Genomic DNA, 19,251 nt, shown 5'->3' with positions numbered 1-19,251 from the left:
GCACAAGAAAACCTAAGAGAACGTCATTTAAAGAATAGTAAATTTGCAAAAATATAAGCCCTAATTGAGTTATTTACGTTAAGTATTTTTATAGCTTTTTAAAATATGGGACGTACTAAAAGATCAGTAGTTAGTGAATTTATTTTTAAAATGTATATCTCAATAACCATTCGACGTTCAGATGTCTATTAGCACTCAAATTAAAGCTAGTTTCATGAGCTATAAAGTAGTTTATGATGTTTATCTTTGTAGGAGTAATAGTTTACATGAAATTTGCTAAAATAAATTGATTTATGGCTGTTCGGACAAATTTTCATTTGCCAAATTTATATTCATATGTGAATATCATAAAAACTACTACCCCTACGAAGATAAGTGTTATAAACTACTTTATAGAAAGTTAAATTTCATTTATTTTATGTGTTAGCAGACATATGTGCGTCTTATGGATCTAGAGATATATTTTTTCAAAAATCCAACACTTTATACGAACAACTAGAAATTAACATTTTGTGAGTTTATTTTGTCAAATATCATTAAAACACAATTAAACTTTTTTATAGTAAAGTTAACTAGCTTTAATTTGAGCGCTGGCAGACATCTGTACATCCAATGGTTTCTGAAATGAAGTTTTTCATAAATCAAACTTATTGTCCGAACAACTATAAATCAATTTATTTTAGCAAATATCATGAGAACTACTATTCCTACGAATGTAAAGGTCATAAACTTCTGTACTTCGCATAGTTCCTGAGATATAGATTTCTCAAAATAAATTAACTAAGTACTAATCTTTCAGTAGATTTTTAAGAAATTTTGCTTTTTAAAAAGCTATATCTCGAGAACTATTTGACGTAAATAGCTCTTTTAGGGCTAATATTTCAGCAAATTTACTCTTCTTTAAATAATACTCTCTTTGATTTTCTAGTGTTGTTGGTAGTTTTCAAGAAATAGAGCTCCGAATGAAAAATCAATGTTTTTTTAAGGTTTTGAAATAGCCGCTACTTTTTATTCCCCCTACCTATACTTGGCACACTCGTCAGTTTTCAGCATGCTAATCAGTAATAATTATTCCTAGTTTTCATTAAAGTAATAAAAAATTGGGGTGAGATAACTGCCTTTTTTTCTTCCCGGCTCTGGTACTATGATGGATTGATCAATCCACAAGCAATTCACTGTCACACTACATCACTATTCTTTATTTCAGGTTTTTGAGATCTTCCATTTTACGGTGAGTTTTCTAATTTAATTGAGATTTTGTCATTGGAATAATTTTATTGGCATTGGAGGATTAATGGTTGACCGTGTGTAATACATTTTAGAAAAATGGTCTTAGTAGCGACCAAGAAAAGTATAAAAATAGCAGGAAATCATTCAGTCTACTAAGTTTTCCTTGCCTAACCGCCAGGGGGCCATTATACCACAAAACCATTTTATCCACTATCATTCCCGATATTTTCTTAATTAGAATACTTTCACATTTCTCTGAACTCAAATTTAAAACTGCCCATTTCCGTGGGAATGACCTGAATAGGTGTGTGCATATAATTTATAGTTACTGAAGAACTTAAAATATTACAAACTGCTCTGCATCTCAATTATTATAACACGGTCCGAATATTAAATGCCACAAATCAAAAAAGGACTGTAAAAAACGATTTATGCACTCATTAATAAAATGGCCGAAGCGTATCCTTTGCATACCCGTATTAAAGATGAGTAAGTTATCCAGGCTACTTTAGCGATTATTAGGCTATAATGAACTGTTCGAGTACAATAATATGAAATGTGATACGATTAAAATGGTATACACAATAATGAAACATTTTAATCACATGCGTGATTATAATAGCGATTATAATAGTGATTATAATAGCGACAGTTCTAGACTGTCTAGTTTTTCAAAAAGTTATTAATCCACAAATTACACCACACAGAACTTGAGGGATAAAAAGTATGCTTAGCTCGACTACTAAGCGGAAATGGTTGTCCGTAATTTCGGCGTTATCATTAACACTGAAGCAATCCGATGAAGATGTGTCCCTCATATCCCCAAATAGCCTCGATCGAGACAAACCCATGGCTTCCGTCTGCTACAGGTACTACGATTCCAAGAACGAATCTATTGCTTGCCAGCCAGACAATCTACTCTCCCTGGAGTTCAGTCACGACGATGAATCGTCTTATTCGAAAGAGAAGGTGAGGGAATTCTGGCAGATGTTGGATCAGACAGTATGTCTCCAGAAACGTGAAATCTGTAAGTAGAATCTTTGTTTTGTGATTTGGCCGAGCACTGAAGTACTTTACATCAATGTGACTTGTAGCAGATCTGTAGGGTTATATAGATAAAGAGATCAATAAAATTTACAACTTTCGTGTTTAAATTTTTCTACTGGTTTGCAAAAATTCAAGTTTTTTTCCAATGAAGGGATTTTCCATAAGAACTTAGTTTTACTATTGCCGAGAATTATTTGGAACTTGAGTAGTTTATCTTCTTGTTTCTCCCATTCAGATAGTCCCTATGAACGATTTAAGAAAGCTAAAATCTTTCTAAAGACTCATTGAGCGCTTGAGTCATACTAAAAACTAATATGAGTTTAATATGTACATTTTTCCAATACGCCAAACACAGCTCGGATAGTTTTAGCGTTTTTATTATCTCATTCAATTTGAAGGCAATTGTATAAAACTAATTACTTTAAACTCGCAATCCGAAATTTTGAGTAATTATTTACTTCCACTCCATCGAAAAAGACAGGAACAATCATTTCTTGATCAGACTATAGGTTGATTAGTGTATAGGTTAGTTTATAATATTGATCGCCTTCCTAGGGGGGAAATTTCTTTTCCGCTTACATTGTTGCCGCTTTAGTTCAGGTTTGTTGTAAAATTAACATTTCATATGTTTGATGAGTTTAGACATTAACAGGTTATTCATAAGCAATTGTACAGCAATGTTGTGTTCTTAATAAAATGTGTATAAAACCAGTTATGGCATTTTATGATGAACTAAACATGGTAACAACTGTTGTTTCTGTAAGTTAGAAGTTTTCTTTTGTCATATTTAATTGTTTTTTTTTTGTTTTTTTTATAATAATACTGGCTCATTGGACCTGCCCACCTTTTGCTTCTTTAAACTTAAAGGCTAACATGGCTTTTAATCAGGGAAACTTCAAACGGAATTTTTTTGTCATTCACAACAGCATATTTTGTTTGATGAACCTTCAGAACAGAAAAAAAGTGGATATGTTGTTGTATGCAGCTGGTATTGCAGCTAATGACATTTTTGATTCCTTGCTCCTGACAGATAGAGAGAAAAAAACACTTAGCATAGTAATTGATAAATTTGATGAATACTTTGTACGAGAATAAAATACCACTGACAATTATTTCAGAATTCGTTGTTATTGTTAAAACAGAAAAGAAGAGTGGGAAAAACCTTACGTGCGATATATGGCCACATTAAAAATTTATGTTCAACATGAGAATTAGTCTGCTCTATAAACTTCGTCAATTCCTATCCCCTACATATTTCCTTATAATCCGTTCCTACCTCACTGATAGAATCTTTAAAGTAAATCATAACCTAGCCGACTCATCTCTCTTTTCTCAGTCTGCCGGTGTTCCTCAACGTAGTATCATAGGTCCTATTCTTTATATTATGACCAGATAACCTCTCTACCCTTCTGTCCTACAGTATCCTTTCTAGGTACTCCACTAATTCCTGTTGAGCAGATTCGATACTTAGGACTCCATCTTGACAAGAGACTTACTTGGAATCCACACACAAGACTGAAACGACAAGAAACTGCTCGTAGATTCCAATTGCTACAACACTTACTTGACGAAAGCTCTAAACTTCCTATTCACTACAAAAAATTAGTATACACTAGGATAATCAGACCAATTTGGACATATAGAATTGAGCTCTGGGTCTCCACCAAACCATCAAATTTCTCCCACATCCAATCCTTACAATTCAAAATCCTACATAAAATCCTTGATGCTCATTTATAAAGACCTTGACATCCCATTCGTTGCAGAATTGGACCAAAACAGATATGCGTCTTTTCATTACAAGCTCCTTAACCATCCTAACCCATTAATTCTTAATCTTTCATCCTTAATAATCCCTGATAATCCTCCGAGGCATCTGAAAAGAAGATGGCCAAGGGACCTTCTAATTTGAATTAATGTTTGAAGTACCACCAATGGGTGCTCCCTTTCCAAGATTTTCAAGTGTATATGAAACATACAACATATTTACTTATTGTATTATTTTGTACAGTAGTAAACTACATTAAATAAATAAATACAAAAAAAACAACCAAATAAACATTGGGATAGTGAATCGGATAGTTTAGTAAGAGATGTATTTATATGCGGGATCAGAGATAAAGCAATGCAAGAAAAATTGTTAACATAAGGTGATATAGACAGTAGAAAAGCTTAAGAACTGTGTAATCAGCAGGTAATCGATACCTCAGTTTTAAGGCCAAAGAGATTATAGATGGGGTACTTAAATGTGATCATTCGAGTAAGTCGGACGCTGCTACTAATAAAAATAATAAAGTAGATAAATCTAAGTGCCAGATATCATTCCTTCCATTATAAATTCCCTAACCACTCATTCACCAATTTCTAACCTTGCAATCTCATGCATTCCTGATTATCCTCCAAGGCGCCTGAACAGAAGATGGCCTCGAGACCAGCTAATGTAAAATGTCATTAGAGTGCTACCAATGGGTAGTTGATCTACACGCCTGTAACACTCCATTTTGACTAAGATCATATTTACTAAATATATTATGTAATGTACAGTATTCAATTTCAATAAAGATATTTTTAAAAAAAATCTAAGTGCGAATATTGAGGATATAATCACATGAGACGGCGATACCCTACCTTTGGAAAGTTGTGTTCAAAATGCAACAAGAAAAATCTCTTTGCTCCAGTTTAATTGTTGAAGTACAAATAAATTAGATCTATTAGAACAAGAACATAGTCAAAGTTATGAAGAATACTTAATAAACAGTCTTTCACTAGAAATCCTAAACTAAAGAAAGGTATTGAATATAAAAAGATCTGAGTTATGTTCAAGATATTATGAGTAAGGTAAAATTTGAAAAACTTGGTATTATACACCAAGAACTTACACCAACTACAAAAATTACATCTCTTCCAAATAATATTATACCAGTATTAGGAAAGATTGATCTTATTGCTTTTATAACGAAACATGGCATATGTTAGAATTTATGCTGTTCATTACAATTGTGCGAATATTTTAGGTCTGAAGCCTTATAAATTTCTTATAGAAAACATTTTCAAATTAGTTTAAAAGGGCGAAGATAACATTATACCAAAGCGTAACAGTAGCTTATCCCCCTTAAATCCATTTAGTAATACAAATATGAAGAAAAATTGAAGTAAAAATATTTATGAAATGAGAGAAGGAGGCAGAAATAAAATACTCTAATAACCATAAATATTATATTTCATCTCAATGAACAGTTGATTCAAATAGACAAAGATTACAATAATCTACACTGAGGCAGGAATCGTTAGAGCTCAATAGACCTGCTGCTCGGCCAGAGAACAAACGTCGACGGACTGCTCGACCTCACAGCTCATGTCCATCTTGCAGCCGTCCGGAGAACAGCAGACTCCATCAGCAAGGCAGACACCGATGGAACACCGTTGACCGCCCCGAAGCTGCATGGGCTCTGCGGCGCACTGGCTGAGGACTGCGGGCGTGCCGATGAGGCAGCCGATCCGCGGTCCGCAGCAGACCGTCTTCCCGACGCAACGTCCCTCAAGGCCGGGCCCGCAGCGGCGGCAGTCCGGGTCCCGCAGGCCGGGCCGGAGGGACCTCTTGCCACCCCGGGGGCAGTTGGTGATGAGGCAGCTCTGGACCAGGCAGAGGGCGGTGAGGAAGAGGAGTGCTCTGTACATCTTGTGGCTTCTCGGGTCGGACTGTGACCTCAGCTCACCGCACGGGACCTTATATAGTCCGCCGTGGGATTACTTGCGCCTCATCTCATAAATAAATCTCTTTCAGCCCCCTCTCAAGGAGCACTTTTCTATGCCTCCTTGATAATACACTGCCTGCTGAGGGTGGAATACTAACCAAGTTGCTTATTGCTGTATTCATATTCAGCTCTATCATACTAAGGGAGAAATAGTCCGAGTTACCCGTTATACATAACTGCTATAAACTTCTATAAATAAATAGAATATGATTTTGACTCACAGAAATATCAATTAAATGTAGAGGTGGGCTAAGCAATAACAGTCAAGTTGAAACAGAAATAAATACCTATTTGACCATTACGGCACTGAATCTTGGATACTGTAGTCTATACCAGTCTAAACCTAAACCAATGTTTTAAATGATACTGTGAAGTGATAAACAATGAATCGTGAATATCACGTTGAAGTAAATGTAACTTCAATCAATTTATTTAGTTTTATTTAGCTATTTTAGTTTCTGTTAAAAAAAGATTTGAGATTTGATTATATATTGTACAATCAAATCTCAAATCTTTTTTTAACAGAAACTAAAATAGATAAATAAAACTAAATAAATTGATTGAAGTTGCATTTACTTCAACGTGATATTCACGATCCATCTGATCGAATTTTGGTAGATGGACTATTTTCTTGAATTTCCGAAGTTTGAGAGTTACACTATGCTCTAACAGTCCATTATTGTGCGACCTAATGAACATAAAACTGCATTCATAATTTCCGAAACAATTTCAACTAAAACAAGGCGAATCCATCTATTCAGTCATATACGACTTATAACACCAACATTCAAAATATCCAGTAAAAATTATTTCATTTGATTGGTTTTTTAATTATTTTTTTATTACTTTTTGTATATATAATGGAACTGCAATTTTATATCAAAATTGATAATCCTCTATCTGTCCCAGAGATGTTAGACGTAAACGTGAGGATATATTTTTAATACACTGTAGAAAATGCTTTAATTGATCTTGATTAAATTGGATCTTTTAAGAATAAATATGTTTTAGCGTAGATTAAAGAGCTTACCATCCCTTTCCCGTTCATTTCAGATACGTAAGGGATCTACTGGGTAATACCCTATTCAAACCATAGTGTAGGGTCAACATTTAATTTCATAGGACTGCCATAATATGACTTGAATAGGTGGGTACATGTAATTCCTAGTTACTGAAGAAGTTAAAATATTACAAGCTGATCTTCACCTCAATTATTATAACACAGATCAAATCCGGATGTTAAATGCCACAAATCTGAAAAGGAATGTAAAAAATGATTGATGGACTCATTAAAAAAGTGGCCGAAGAGTATCCTTTCCATACCCGTATTAGAGATGAGCAATAGAAGTTATCCTGACTACTTTAGGGATTATTTCATTTTAATGAACTTTTTCGAGTAAAATATCAACTGTGATAAAATAATGAAACATTTTGATCACATGCGTTAATATAATAAATCAATAAAACCATATCCACATTACGTAACAGAACTTTAAGTATAGAAGTAACACCCCTATGTTAAGGAAACGGTTGTTAGTGACTTCGGCGATATCGTTAACAGCGAAGCAATCCAAAGAAGAAGCGTCCCACATCACCCGAAATAACCTCCATCGAAACGAATCCACGGCTTCCGTCTGCTACAGGTACTACCATTCCAAGAACGTACCAACTGCTTGCAAGCCAGACAATCAACTCTCCCTGGAGTTCAGTCACGACGATGACTCGTCTTATTCGAAAGAGAATGTGAGGGAATTCTGGCAGTTGTTGGATCAGACAGTATGTCTCCAGAAACGTGAAATCTGTAAGTAGAATCTTTGTTTTGTGATTGGCTGAGCACTGAAGTACTTTACATCAATGTGACTTGTAGCAGATCTGTAGGGTTATATAGATAAAGATATCAATAAAACATACAACTTTCATGTTTAAATTTTCAACTATTTTGCAGAAAAAGTTTTATTTCCAATGAAGGGATTTTCCATAAGAACTTTTTATGAGAATTTGGGTCACAAAGGCCAAGAATTATTAGGGATTTGAGTAGTTCATCTTCTTGTTTCTCCCATTCACAAAGTGCTATGAACGATTTAAGATAGCTAAAATCTTTCTAAAGGCTCATTGAGCGCTTGAGTCATACTAAAAACTAATATATCACTGTTGCCTCGTTTTTCCAATCCACCAAACACAGCTAGGTTTTTATTTTCTCATGCAATTGTATTTTCTACAGCATTTGCACAAAACAAATTATTTTAATCTTGCAATCCGAACTTCTTTTGGGTAATTATTTATTTCCACTCCTTCAAAAAAGATAGAAAGATATCGCGTCAAACATATTGATTATCATAAAGCTTCAGCAAAAAGGAGATCTTGGGCCCGATTTCTTTCTTCCTTATCAGTTGCTGTTTCAACCAAAATAGTTTGGGAAAAGTTGCGGCAATCAAAGGTAGGCCAATTAACAAAATTTCGCGATCAATAATTTACAATCAAAACACTATCACTGAACCCAAGGAAATAGCGAATGCCTTTGGGACTTACCTGTCAAATATTTCAAAAAACCCGTCGAACCACCTCCGCGTTCAGTGTTCTCTTAACCCTAATCACGATACCGAGCCATACAATTTACCTTTCACAATGGAAGAACTCCAACATAGCATAAGAACATCCCGTTCCAAATTTCCATTAAAGCTTATTAAACACTCACCTCCTATTGCTATTGACCTACTTAAGCTTCTTAACAACATGTGATTTGCCAGAGATTTCCTAAAACGTTGGTCCTCAGCAACTGTAATCCCTATAGTTAAATCCAACAAAGATCCTAAACTAATTCAGAGTTATATAACTATCTCACTCACCTCGATTCTCTGCAAACTGACTGAAAAAATTGATAATCGTCGCCTCCTTTGGGAACTGGATACTCAAAATCTATTGGATAGGGACCAATGTGGATTTCGAAAATACAAGTCTACCATCCACCTCCTCTTCAAATTTAATTCCTTTTTGAAAACTTCTTTTGATAGAAACCAGCACGTTTTCGCATTTTTTCTAGATCTAGAGAGCGCATTTGATTTATGCTTGAGAAAAAAAATTCTAGAATCTTTACAACTATGGAGATTCTCTGGCAGCCTTCTGTTTTTTATACAAAATTTCCTGACCAACCGTAACTTCAACGTTCGCACTGGTTCATTGTTTTCGGACAAATTTGATTTGCCTAATGGTGTACTTCAATGCCCTGTTTTAAGCCCAACAATGTTCAACATTGCAGTTAATGATATACGAAACTATATAGATAAACCGATCAATGTATGCTATATGCTGACGACGTTCTGCTTTATTACAAATCTACCAATGTCAATTTTGGTCAATCTGTAATGCAAAAAAACTTAAACAATCCGGAAATATGGGCTGCAAGCTGTGGCTTTAGTTTCAGCCTGTCTAAATCATCCGCAGTCCTTTCTTGCTGAATCCGGCGATGTCCTCAAACACTTACGGTATGTCTTGGGAACCAATACCTAAACAACCCGAATTCAATTAGATACCTTGGGGTGGTCTTTGATTTTAGGTTGTCATGGAAATTACATGTGGATAAGCTGTTGTCCAAGCTATCAAAAATATCTAATGTTCTAAAAGTAATTTCCAATTTAACATATGGATGTGATAGGGCCCATCTATATATACGCTCACGATATATCGGTGTTTAATAATACCGGTGATTGATTATGGCTGCGAAGTTTATGGGCGTGGCTCAAAGAAAATTCTTAACAAGCTAGACTCAGTACATCATTCTATGATCCGTAGAGCTACCGGGGCCTTCAGGACTTGTCCTATCAGCAGCTTCCTCTGGGAGGCCCAAGAGTGGCCACTAGAACTACGCAGGCACTACCTTTTGCTGAAATTTCTAGGTTGTCTCAAAACGACCCAAGACATTGATGTTTCAGGGTACAGGTTACCTAGTTGCCTCACCACCTTTCCTCCCCTACCCGATTTCTATCGCTCCCAAACTAAGTTATACCTATCATTCCCCAATCCATTACCTCCGTGGATAAACAAAATAGCCAATTTTGATTTCACCTTAGAATCCATCGATAAATCATCCAACCCTCCTGAAGTACTCAAGCAATGTTTTTTAAGTGTTCTCTCTAGCTACAAGGGCTGTACATGTATCTACACTGATGGGTCAAAATACTTTAATCATGTTGGTTGTTCAGTTGTTCTACCTACGAAGACCATCCCCCCATTATCAGTGTTTTCCTCCGAGTTATATGCAATCTATTTGTCATTAACGTTAGCACATGAAGTAAATGGCTCCTCCATTGTGATCTGTAGTAATTCATACTCGAGCCTCAAGGCTATACAAAATTTTCAGATTTCGTACAACCCCATCGTTTTTTCCATCATAACATTAATCAAAAAATTACATAAAAAAGTAAATTTCCTAATCTGGATTTTGCCTATAGGTAGTCTGGTGAGTCAATTCATAAAAATTTTTTTGAGGTTAATAACTTCCAGTTGAATGAAATTTGTATTAAATTATCATAATATGGTACAACGTTTCGGGACCACTGTCCCATATTCATGTACTTTTAAATTTCCTGTGGATCCCCAGTCATGCAGGTATAATTGAAAACAACTGACTGACACAGCTGCCAAAGAAGCATGCACCCTATTTCCAGTGCCTGAGTGTAACTTGGCGCTGTATGATTACCATAAATCGGTTCTGACCCAATGCAAGGAAGCATGGCGCTGATTTTGGTCCAAGGTACATGAAACAAATAAAATGAAGACAATACTTGGTGATACGCAACCTCTACCGCCAATCATCGAAAATCGCCGTGAACAATAGCGTCATAACCCGACTCAGAATCGGACATACAAGATTAACACACAACCACCTTCTTGAAAGAAATCCTTCACCGACATGTGATAGTTGTAAATGTGACCCATACGATGGAGCATATCGTGGAACACTGTTCGCGGCTGGAATCATCGAGAACGTATTTTGGCCTCCGGGGACAACGTGTGCAAAAACCTTACTGTCAGAAAATTGGAATAATTTGTTTAATAATTTCCTAAAGGAGAATAACCTGTACCAAGAAATGTAACCACGAAATCCAGAATACGGTGCCTCTAACCCTGTAGTTGTATACGGCACCTAAAAATTAAGCAAATAAATAAATAAGAAAAGATAGGAACAATTACTTCTTGACCAGACTATAGGTTGATTAATCATATATAAGCAGCATCATATATAAACAGCATATATAAACAGCATATATAAACAGCATCATTGGACTCTATAACCATTAACTCTTGTTTCTCTATATTATTTAATAGATTATATACATTTTAATGTTTTAATTTATTTTTCGAAAAGAACTTATATAGAATATAATAGAATTAAATTTATTTTTTTTAAATTTACAATCTTATACAAATCATAAATGTATGAATAACTTGATTTCACTCACATAAGTATAGTTTATCATAACTGTACATCGACTCATTATAAAAACTATAAACGTAAATAATAATACATCACATTTTATAATTTAATTATTTTATACCAGTGGGGAGAGAGTGGGCTCTGGGATCCTCAGGTCGATTGTGTAAATATTGTATATTAGAGTGTAAATGTGACTAGAGACTATATTATTTTATTATTATGTTATTTTATTTATTTATTTTTCATACAGATAATTTGATTATGTTAATTTTGTTTATTCTTCTGTTGTATATATTTTAAGAGTTTTTTTTTTTTTATTATTAATTTATTTTATTTTATTAGAGTATGCATGAGATCAATCATCACTATTACCTATTGCCCACGACTGTGTGGCAGATTGTAATATCTATCAATAATTAAAAGAATATAAAAAAAAAAAATATTTTATACCTACATCAACGAAGCCATAAGGAAAATTAAAAATACCAAAAACAACCGTGATAAAAACGAAAAAAACAATTAATTGAACTGAACAATAATTACAGTAATTATCCCTATTCATAAAACGTGATAGATGTGTGTGGACCTCCGCAGCTTAAGGAATCGAGTGATTTGCATTCTGACATTATGAACCAGTAAATCTTGTTAAGTTTTTCTATGTTATGGTAAAGAACTTATGTACACATTAGCTATTGTAACGGTGGGTAGGGGTTCAAAAGGAATCTTTACTAGACCAAACGTGAAGAGTAGTGAAAAGAAAAGAAATGAACTGCCGAATTTTGTCGTTATTGTATTTTAAAATAAGTGAACATAATAAAGGAAAACAAAATATAGAGAATATATACAAACAAGAAAAAAAAAAAAAGAACAAAGAAAACTTAAAACTATTACAAAAATGAAATAAAGGTTGAACAAGAGCAAAAGAAAAAAAATGTTTTTATATCACCGTGGGTGATTAATGGGGCCTAGTCTGGGTACATTATGTCCTGGTGAAGGTAGATTCTGAAAAGAGGTACGTCTGACTGCCTTGTCTCCTTTTGGAGGATGACTAAGCTGGCGATGATGGTCGACTGCTGGCTACTAAGATTAAGTAATTTGAACAAACTTAACAGCCGATGCGTGGGCACACCAAGAGACTCACAAAAGTGTATTATTTATTTGTTACAGTCTAAAAAACAAAAGAGGACATATGCTTTAAGAGAAAATAGCTCGTGTAACATATGTTTTTATTGTTTAAATAGAACATATGTTACACGAGCTATTTTTTTTTTCATTAAACGATGTGTTGGCCGCAACACCTATATTGTGCATAAATATATAGGACGTAGTGAAAATTGTTTTGATCGAGGGATATAAAATTTCTTAATTTTCAAATTGAGAAATTTTATACAAAAAATAAATATGATTTTACTATATTTTATAACTATTAAAGTTCTAATTTTTCTATAACTCTGAGGTTTGTCATTTAACCCTTGATCTACTCTTGGGATATAAATCTTCTTAATCTATCGGTTCGACATAATCAGATTGTTTCCTCTAATATCCCTTAAACTGTTTTCATGTAAGAACTTTTTCTTGGATTTTTAGTATTGCGTTTTTACGTTCATTCCCCTCTTGAATTTCCACCGAGAGGAAAAAATTCTCCCGTTCAATGGGCAGGTAATTAATTTTTAAAAGGTCAAGTCTGGTCAAGAATTTTTTTTTTTTGAGGAGTAAAAGAAAATAATTACCTTCTAATGATTTTTTTTTCAATAATACACCAAAGAAAATGGCTACAAAATACACACCAACATCAGCCCGGAATCTTTTACAGCTCAAGGAGAGGTTATCCACAATTCAGAGGGCTTGTTATGCTTCAAAAATAAACTGGTCCAACTGAATGCGTCATGTTTGGTTAAACAATAGAAATAATATTGACAGAACACTTTATTAACTGACATAGAATTCCAGAGAACATAACTATTTCGTATCTAACTTCGGTTGATCATTTATGAAGGTTGTTACTATTATTCATCTGTCTATCTCTTACGTGTAGTCGGGTAAAACTAATAAGAAAATGACTCACTAGCTTGCTGGAATAACACCACATTTTATCTTCTATTAATCTCCCTTATATACATATTAAGTGTTTGTTTTTGAGAGGAGTTAGGATTAGAGCTGACAATATTCCAAGTCATCCTTCAACTCCCTCCCTCTACCAGTTTATGAACAGGCCTTATAAACTCTAAAAAGTGATTTAAACAAAATTAGAACACAAAATTACAAAAGTAAAACTAAAAACTGAAAGAAAAAAGAAAGATGAAGCAGTGTTACTCCATGATAGTGTTACCTTCTCAAAATGGTATGTTAGGCCAAGTTAGATATAAAAGTATTAAATATTGCAGAAATCAAAAACAAAACAAATTTAAATGATTTATTTTTTATCAATATATTTGTTTGAGAGTGGTTTAGTTTATTTAAAAACAGTTTTGATCTTTTTTCTCAACTTTATTCTTTTTAAACTTCCAACGTTTCGACCACTTAGGTCATTTTCAAGGATACCTTTACTTTGTTTCAATTTTTTTTCTTATAAAATTCTTAAAATGCCGGCTAATTGCCTTTGTCCCATAAATTCTTCTATACAATTCTTTCTCAAATTTAAAACTTTTACTAACCACTTTTCTTTCTATTATTTTCATTTGCAAACTCCAAACAGATTAAATTTGGGAAAAAATTGTATAGAAGAATTTATGGGACAAAGGCAATTAGCCGGCATTTTAAGAATTTTAGAAGAAAAAATGAAAACAAAGTAAAGGTATCCTTGAAAATGACCTTGAAAGTGGTCGAAACGTTGGAAGTTTAAAAAGAATAAAGTTGAGAAAAAGGATCAAAGCTGTTTTTAAATAAATTTAAATGAGTTTATAAAGAGTTCTATTTATATGCTTTGTATTCTTAAACCAAACATGTATAAGATGCACAATGGTAGATCTGTCGTCATCCCTATGGAATTCTATTCCCTCTTTCATTCGTAGTTCTAATATCCTTCCGACCTTCAAATCCCGTATCTTCGACCACATTCTGTTCACCCAATTCCAGAAGGGAACAATTGAAAGTTTCAAACAAGGTTTATATATTTTCTGTACCTAATGATTCAGGTTTTCGTTTATCATTGTAAATATGTATATTAGCAGAAATTGTACATTTACCATGTTTAGTTCAATTATATTTGATTTGTATCATTTTTTTTCTATTATTTATTATCGAAAATGTTTGTCATCTTATGTTTTATAATGTGACATATGGTTTTACTTTATCTGTTCTATTCTTATTTTATATATTCTGTTAATTATTGTTGTTTATTTTTATCTTTTTAAATTCAATATTTTATATTTTATGACGTTTTATAATTTCATTTTTTTTTTTTTTTTTGTATTTCACTCTTAGCCTCTAAAGCCTGATTTTGACGCCTGTTTATTATTCTTTATTTGTATCGTAATTTAACATGCAGTAGATTTTTTTACTAGCCAACGAAATGGTTAAAATTATAAACTAGGATTAAAATATAGGAACTAGATTCTGTCAAAAGGAATTAATTAATTATATTTTAATATCGGTCAACTAAAAGGAGTTCTGAGTAAATTTGTGAATGCAAAATAACCTTTTCTACCTGTTCTTCTTTATTCTCTTTGATTCCTCCTGATTTTTTTTTTTTTTTATGTATTAGGATTTCTTACGGAGAAAACGGTCTACGATAAGCGAAATATGAAGTCGGTTAAAAGGAGTGTAGCAGTTTGTAAAAAAAATAGTTTGTTAAATGTAAGTTTTTAACAGAATCTTGCATAATGTGAACAAGATCAAAATAATAATAATAATAATGTTCAATATTCAGGAATAAGGTAATAGGTAATAAATACACACTGATAGGCAATAGATAATTTCATCAAAACTAAATGAGCATACCCGGTAATAAATAACTGATATTCATTTTCTATAGTTCCTTATGTAGGAAAGTTACGTATAAATAAATTTCTACAGTAAAAAGTTCTACTAAAATACTGATTTTTAGGATTTTCTTATGTATTTATGGTGTTCTTAATAAGCGTTCTTTTTTATGTAATTTATTGAGACCAAAAATTTAATTTTTTTTTTAATTAATATTTTAAATGAATCTCGTAATAACATCCCTCATCAAAAAGCCAGAGTGGCGTATCAGCAAATTTTGTTAATTTACCAAAACATGGATTTTGTTTCATTTGAAAATAATTTATATTATCTTCCCAATGCTAAAAAAATTCAGACTGAATATGTGACCAATTAAAAATTAGTAAATGCTCAATTGACCATTAAAAAATAAAATTAGCAGTTGCCTTAAATCAACAATAATAATTCAAACATAATTGTCTCAGAATTTTTTACATACACCCTTTTGGCATTGGATCAACGATGTATCATTTTAAAAATAATAATTCAGATAAAAATGGGTATGATACCTCTGAGTTACAAAGTATTAGTACCAAAGGTTAAAATTTAGAAGTCAAATAAGTTAAATTGGTCAACAGTCCATAAGAGAAATTTTTGTCTCTCCACTGCTACCGAAGGCTCTTTAATTGCTAAAGAATGTGCCATAAACAATAATAATATAATAATAGAAAAAATGTATCAACATTTGACAAAATAAAACATATTTAACCGTCAAGTTCATTTTAAAGCTTTATTTTTAGTAGGTTGTTATATATTTTTTATAGTACCTTATCGCCTTTAAATCCATTTAGTAATACGAATCTGATGAAAATTGAAGTAAAATTATTAATGAAATGAGAGATGGAGGCATAAATAAAATACTCTAATAACCATAAATATTATATTTCATCTCAATGAACAGTTGATTCAAATAGACAAAGATTACAATAATCTACACTGAGGCAGGAATCGTTAGAGCTCAATAGACCTGCTGCTCGGCCAGAGAACAAACGTCGACGGACTGCTCGACCTCACAGCTCATGTCCATCTTGCAGCCGTCCGGCGAACAGCAGACTCCATCAGCAAGGCAGACACCGATGGAACACCGTTGACCGCCCCGAAGCTGCATGGGCTCTGCGGCGCACTGGCTGAGGACTGCGGGCGTGCCGATGAGGCAGCCGATCCGCGGTCCGCAGCAGACCGTCTTCCCGACGCAACGTCCCTCAAGGCCGGGCCCGCAGCGGCGGCAGTCCGGGTCCCGCAGGCCGGGCCGGAGGGACCTCTTGCCACCCCGGGGGCAGTTGGTGATGAGGCAGCTCTGGACCAGGCAGAGGGCGGTGAGGAAGAGGAGTGCTCTGTACATCTTGTGGCTTCTCGGGTCGGACTGTGACCTCAGCTCACCGCACGGGACCTTATATAGTCCGCCGTGGGATTACCTGCGCCTCATCTCATAAATAAATCTCTTTCAGCCCCCTCTCAAGGAGCACTTTTCTATGCCTCCTTGATAATACACTGCCTGCTGAGGGTGGAATACTAACCAAGTTGCTTATTGCTGTATTCATATTCAGCTCTATCATACTAAGGGAGAAATAGTCCGAGTTACTCGTTATACATAACTGCTATAAACAATAGAATATGATTTTGACTCACAGAAATATCAATTAAAAGTAGAGGTAGGCTAAGCAATAACAGTCAAGTTGAAACAGAAATAAATACCAATTTGACCATTACGGCACTGATTCTTGGATACTGTAGTCTATACCAGTCTAAACCTAAAACAATGTTTTAAATGATACTGTGAAGTGATAAACAATGAAGTACAGTATATAATCAAATCTCAAATCTATTTTTAACAGAAACTAAAATAGCTAAATAAAACTAAATAAATTGATTGAAGTTGCATTTACTTCAACGTGATACTCACGATCCATCTGATCAAATTTTAGTAGATGGACTATTTTCTTGAATTGTCAGAAGTCTGAGAGTTACAATATGCTCTAACACTCCTTTATTGTGCGACCTTATGAACATAAAACTGCATTCATAATTTCTGAAACAATTTCAACAAAAACAAGGCGAACATATCTATTTAGTCATATACGACTGATAACACTAACTTTCAGAAGTTTCCAGTAAAAATTATTTGATTTGATCGGTTTTTTAATTATTTTTTTATTACTTTTTGATATATAGAAATCATAGCATATGTTAAGTTAGCTATTGATTCAAACTCTCCCTAGATCAAAGAAACTATGAAGTATAAGTCAAAATTTTCAAATGTCCTACATGGTATACATTTCAGCCTATTTCTACTGTTCATTTCTACTGTACCTATCATCATTATAACATACTTGCATGTATTTTGTATGATTTTAAATACTGATTTTATTGATTTGGTATCGTTTCCAATTGTTGATATGTTAAGTTTTAATCCAAAACTACTGATTTGTAATATATATATATAGTATCAGCATGATACCATGATACTAAAATAGTATGAGCATTCTTGAAAGATGTGACCATTCGTCATATTGTTATTATAATACTTAGTAGTAGTAGTGGTGGCGTCTCATTTGTAATGACTGAGACTGGTGTGTCCTACTCTCAATCTAGTCAGCCCGACCTCTTCTTTATATCTTCGACCGGAGGATCCTCAGGGCCCAACTTCCTTCTCTATAATTTTCAACTGTGCCATTCATTCCACACAGACTGCCATCTATCTTTAATTTCCCTTCTAAAGGGTCTACTTATTTCTTTTTTTGAGCTAGGACGGTTCTGCCGTTCTTAAATCTATTATATTCCTCACCTACATCTACAATGCTGTCCTCAGATCCACATATTTTCCTGACACATGGAAATTATCCATAATCAAAATAGTTCCCAAATCATAAAAGCCGCCAAAACACCCATCCTCTTACCGTCCTATCTCTCTGTTACCTATCATGGGAAAAATCCTTGAGAAACTTATCTTACAACGCCTGTACCCCATCCTAGATTCCAATCATATAATCCCAGATCACTAGTTTGGATTCCGAACATCCCACTCCACTATCCAGGAATGCCATTGTGTGGTTGATGTAGTCTCGTCTTCATTGGAGCGCGGAATTTACTGTTCGGGAGTCTTTCTTGAAGTAGAACAGGCTTTTGATCGAGTCTGGCACTCAGGACTGCTATACAAGATCCGTGAATTCCTACCCCCTACATATTATCTCATTACTCGTTCTTATCTCTCAGACAGGTTATTTCAAGTAAATCACAACAGCGCTTATTCATCCCTGTTTCCTCAGTCTGCTGGTGTATCTCAGTATCCTTACGTAGTATCCTTGGTCCTATCCTTTATACAGTTTTTACAGCTGACATCCCAACCCATCCTAACTCTATTCTCACCACGTATGCCGCTGACACATACCTATTGTCAGTGAATAATGATCCTTCTATTGTATCCCAAACCCTCCAATCCCACATCACCACCCTTGAAGAATGGTGCAAAAACTGGAGGATTAAAATAAATCACATTTACCCTTCGTCGTAATCCTTCGTCTTGCCCCACAGTATCCTTTAATAATACCCCATTTATTTCTGTTGAACAGATCCGTTACTTAGGACTAAATCTGGACAAACGGACTGACATGGAATCCTCATACAAGACAGGAATTTTCTCGTCGATTCCGACTATTACAACATTTACTAGACAAACGGTCCAAACTTCCAATCCATTACAAAAGACTGATGTACATGACTGTTATAAGGCCTATCTGAACATACGGATTTGAGCTATGGGGCTTCACTAAACCACCGAATTCTCCCGAATCCAATCCTAACAGTCCAAAATCCTTAATGCTCCTT

At 34.1% G+C, this 19,251-nt stretch overlaps 1 protein-coding gene across 2 annotated transcripts in view; it reads left to right on the top strand.

The window, feature by feature from the left end:
- Nucleotides 1-1,855: 1,855 nt before the first annotated feature.
- Nucleotides 1,856-19,251, top strand: part of LOC106688130 (uncharacterized) — a 24,814-nt gene continuing 7,418 nt past the window's right edge. Inside the window, exon 1 of one of the 2 annotated variants that reach the window (XM_014432445.2) lies at nt 1,856-2,257. In XM_014432445.2, coding sequence (XP_014287931.1) covers nt 1,957-2,257 — 301 coding nt within the window. In that variant the 5' untranslated portion in view covers nt 1,856-1,956. Of the gene's footprint in view, nt 2,258-7,463; nt 7,834-19,251 lie in introns of those variants that run through there. The other variant, XM_014432446.2, reaches the window with a different exon arrangement.

This window comes from Halyomorpha halys, unplaced genomic scaffold, assembly GCF_000696795.3.
Source record: "Halyomorpha halys isolate HHAL.00 unplaced genomic scaffold, Hhal_1.1 Scaffold1057.1, whole genome shotgun sequence".
NCBI lineage: Eukaryota > Metazoa > Arthropoda > Insecta > Hemiptera > Pentatomidae > Halyomorpha > Halyomorpha halys.
This window is presented reverse-complemented; position numbering and strand designations above follow the sequence as displayed.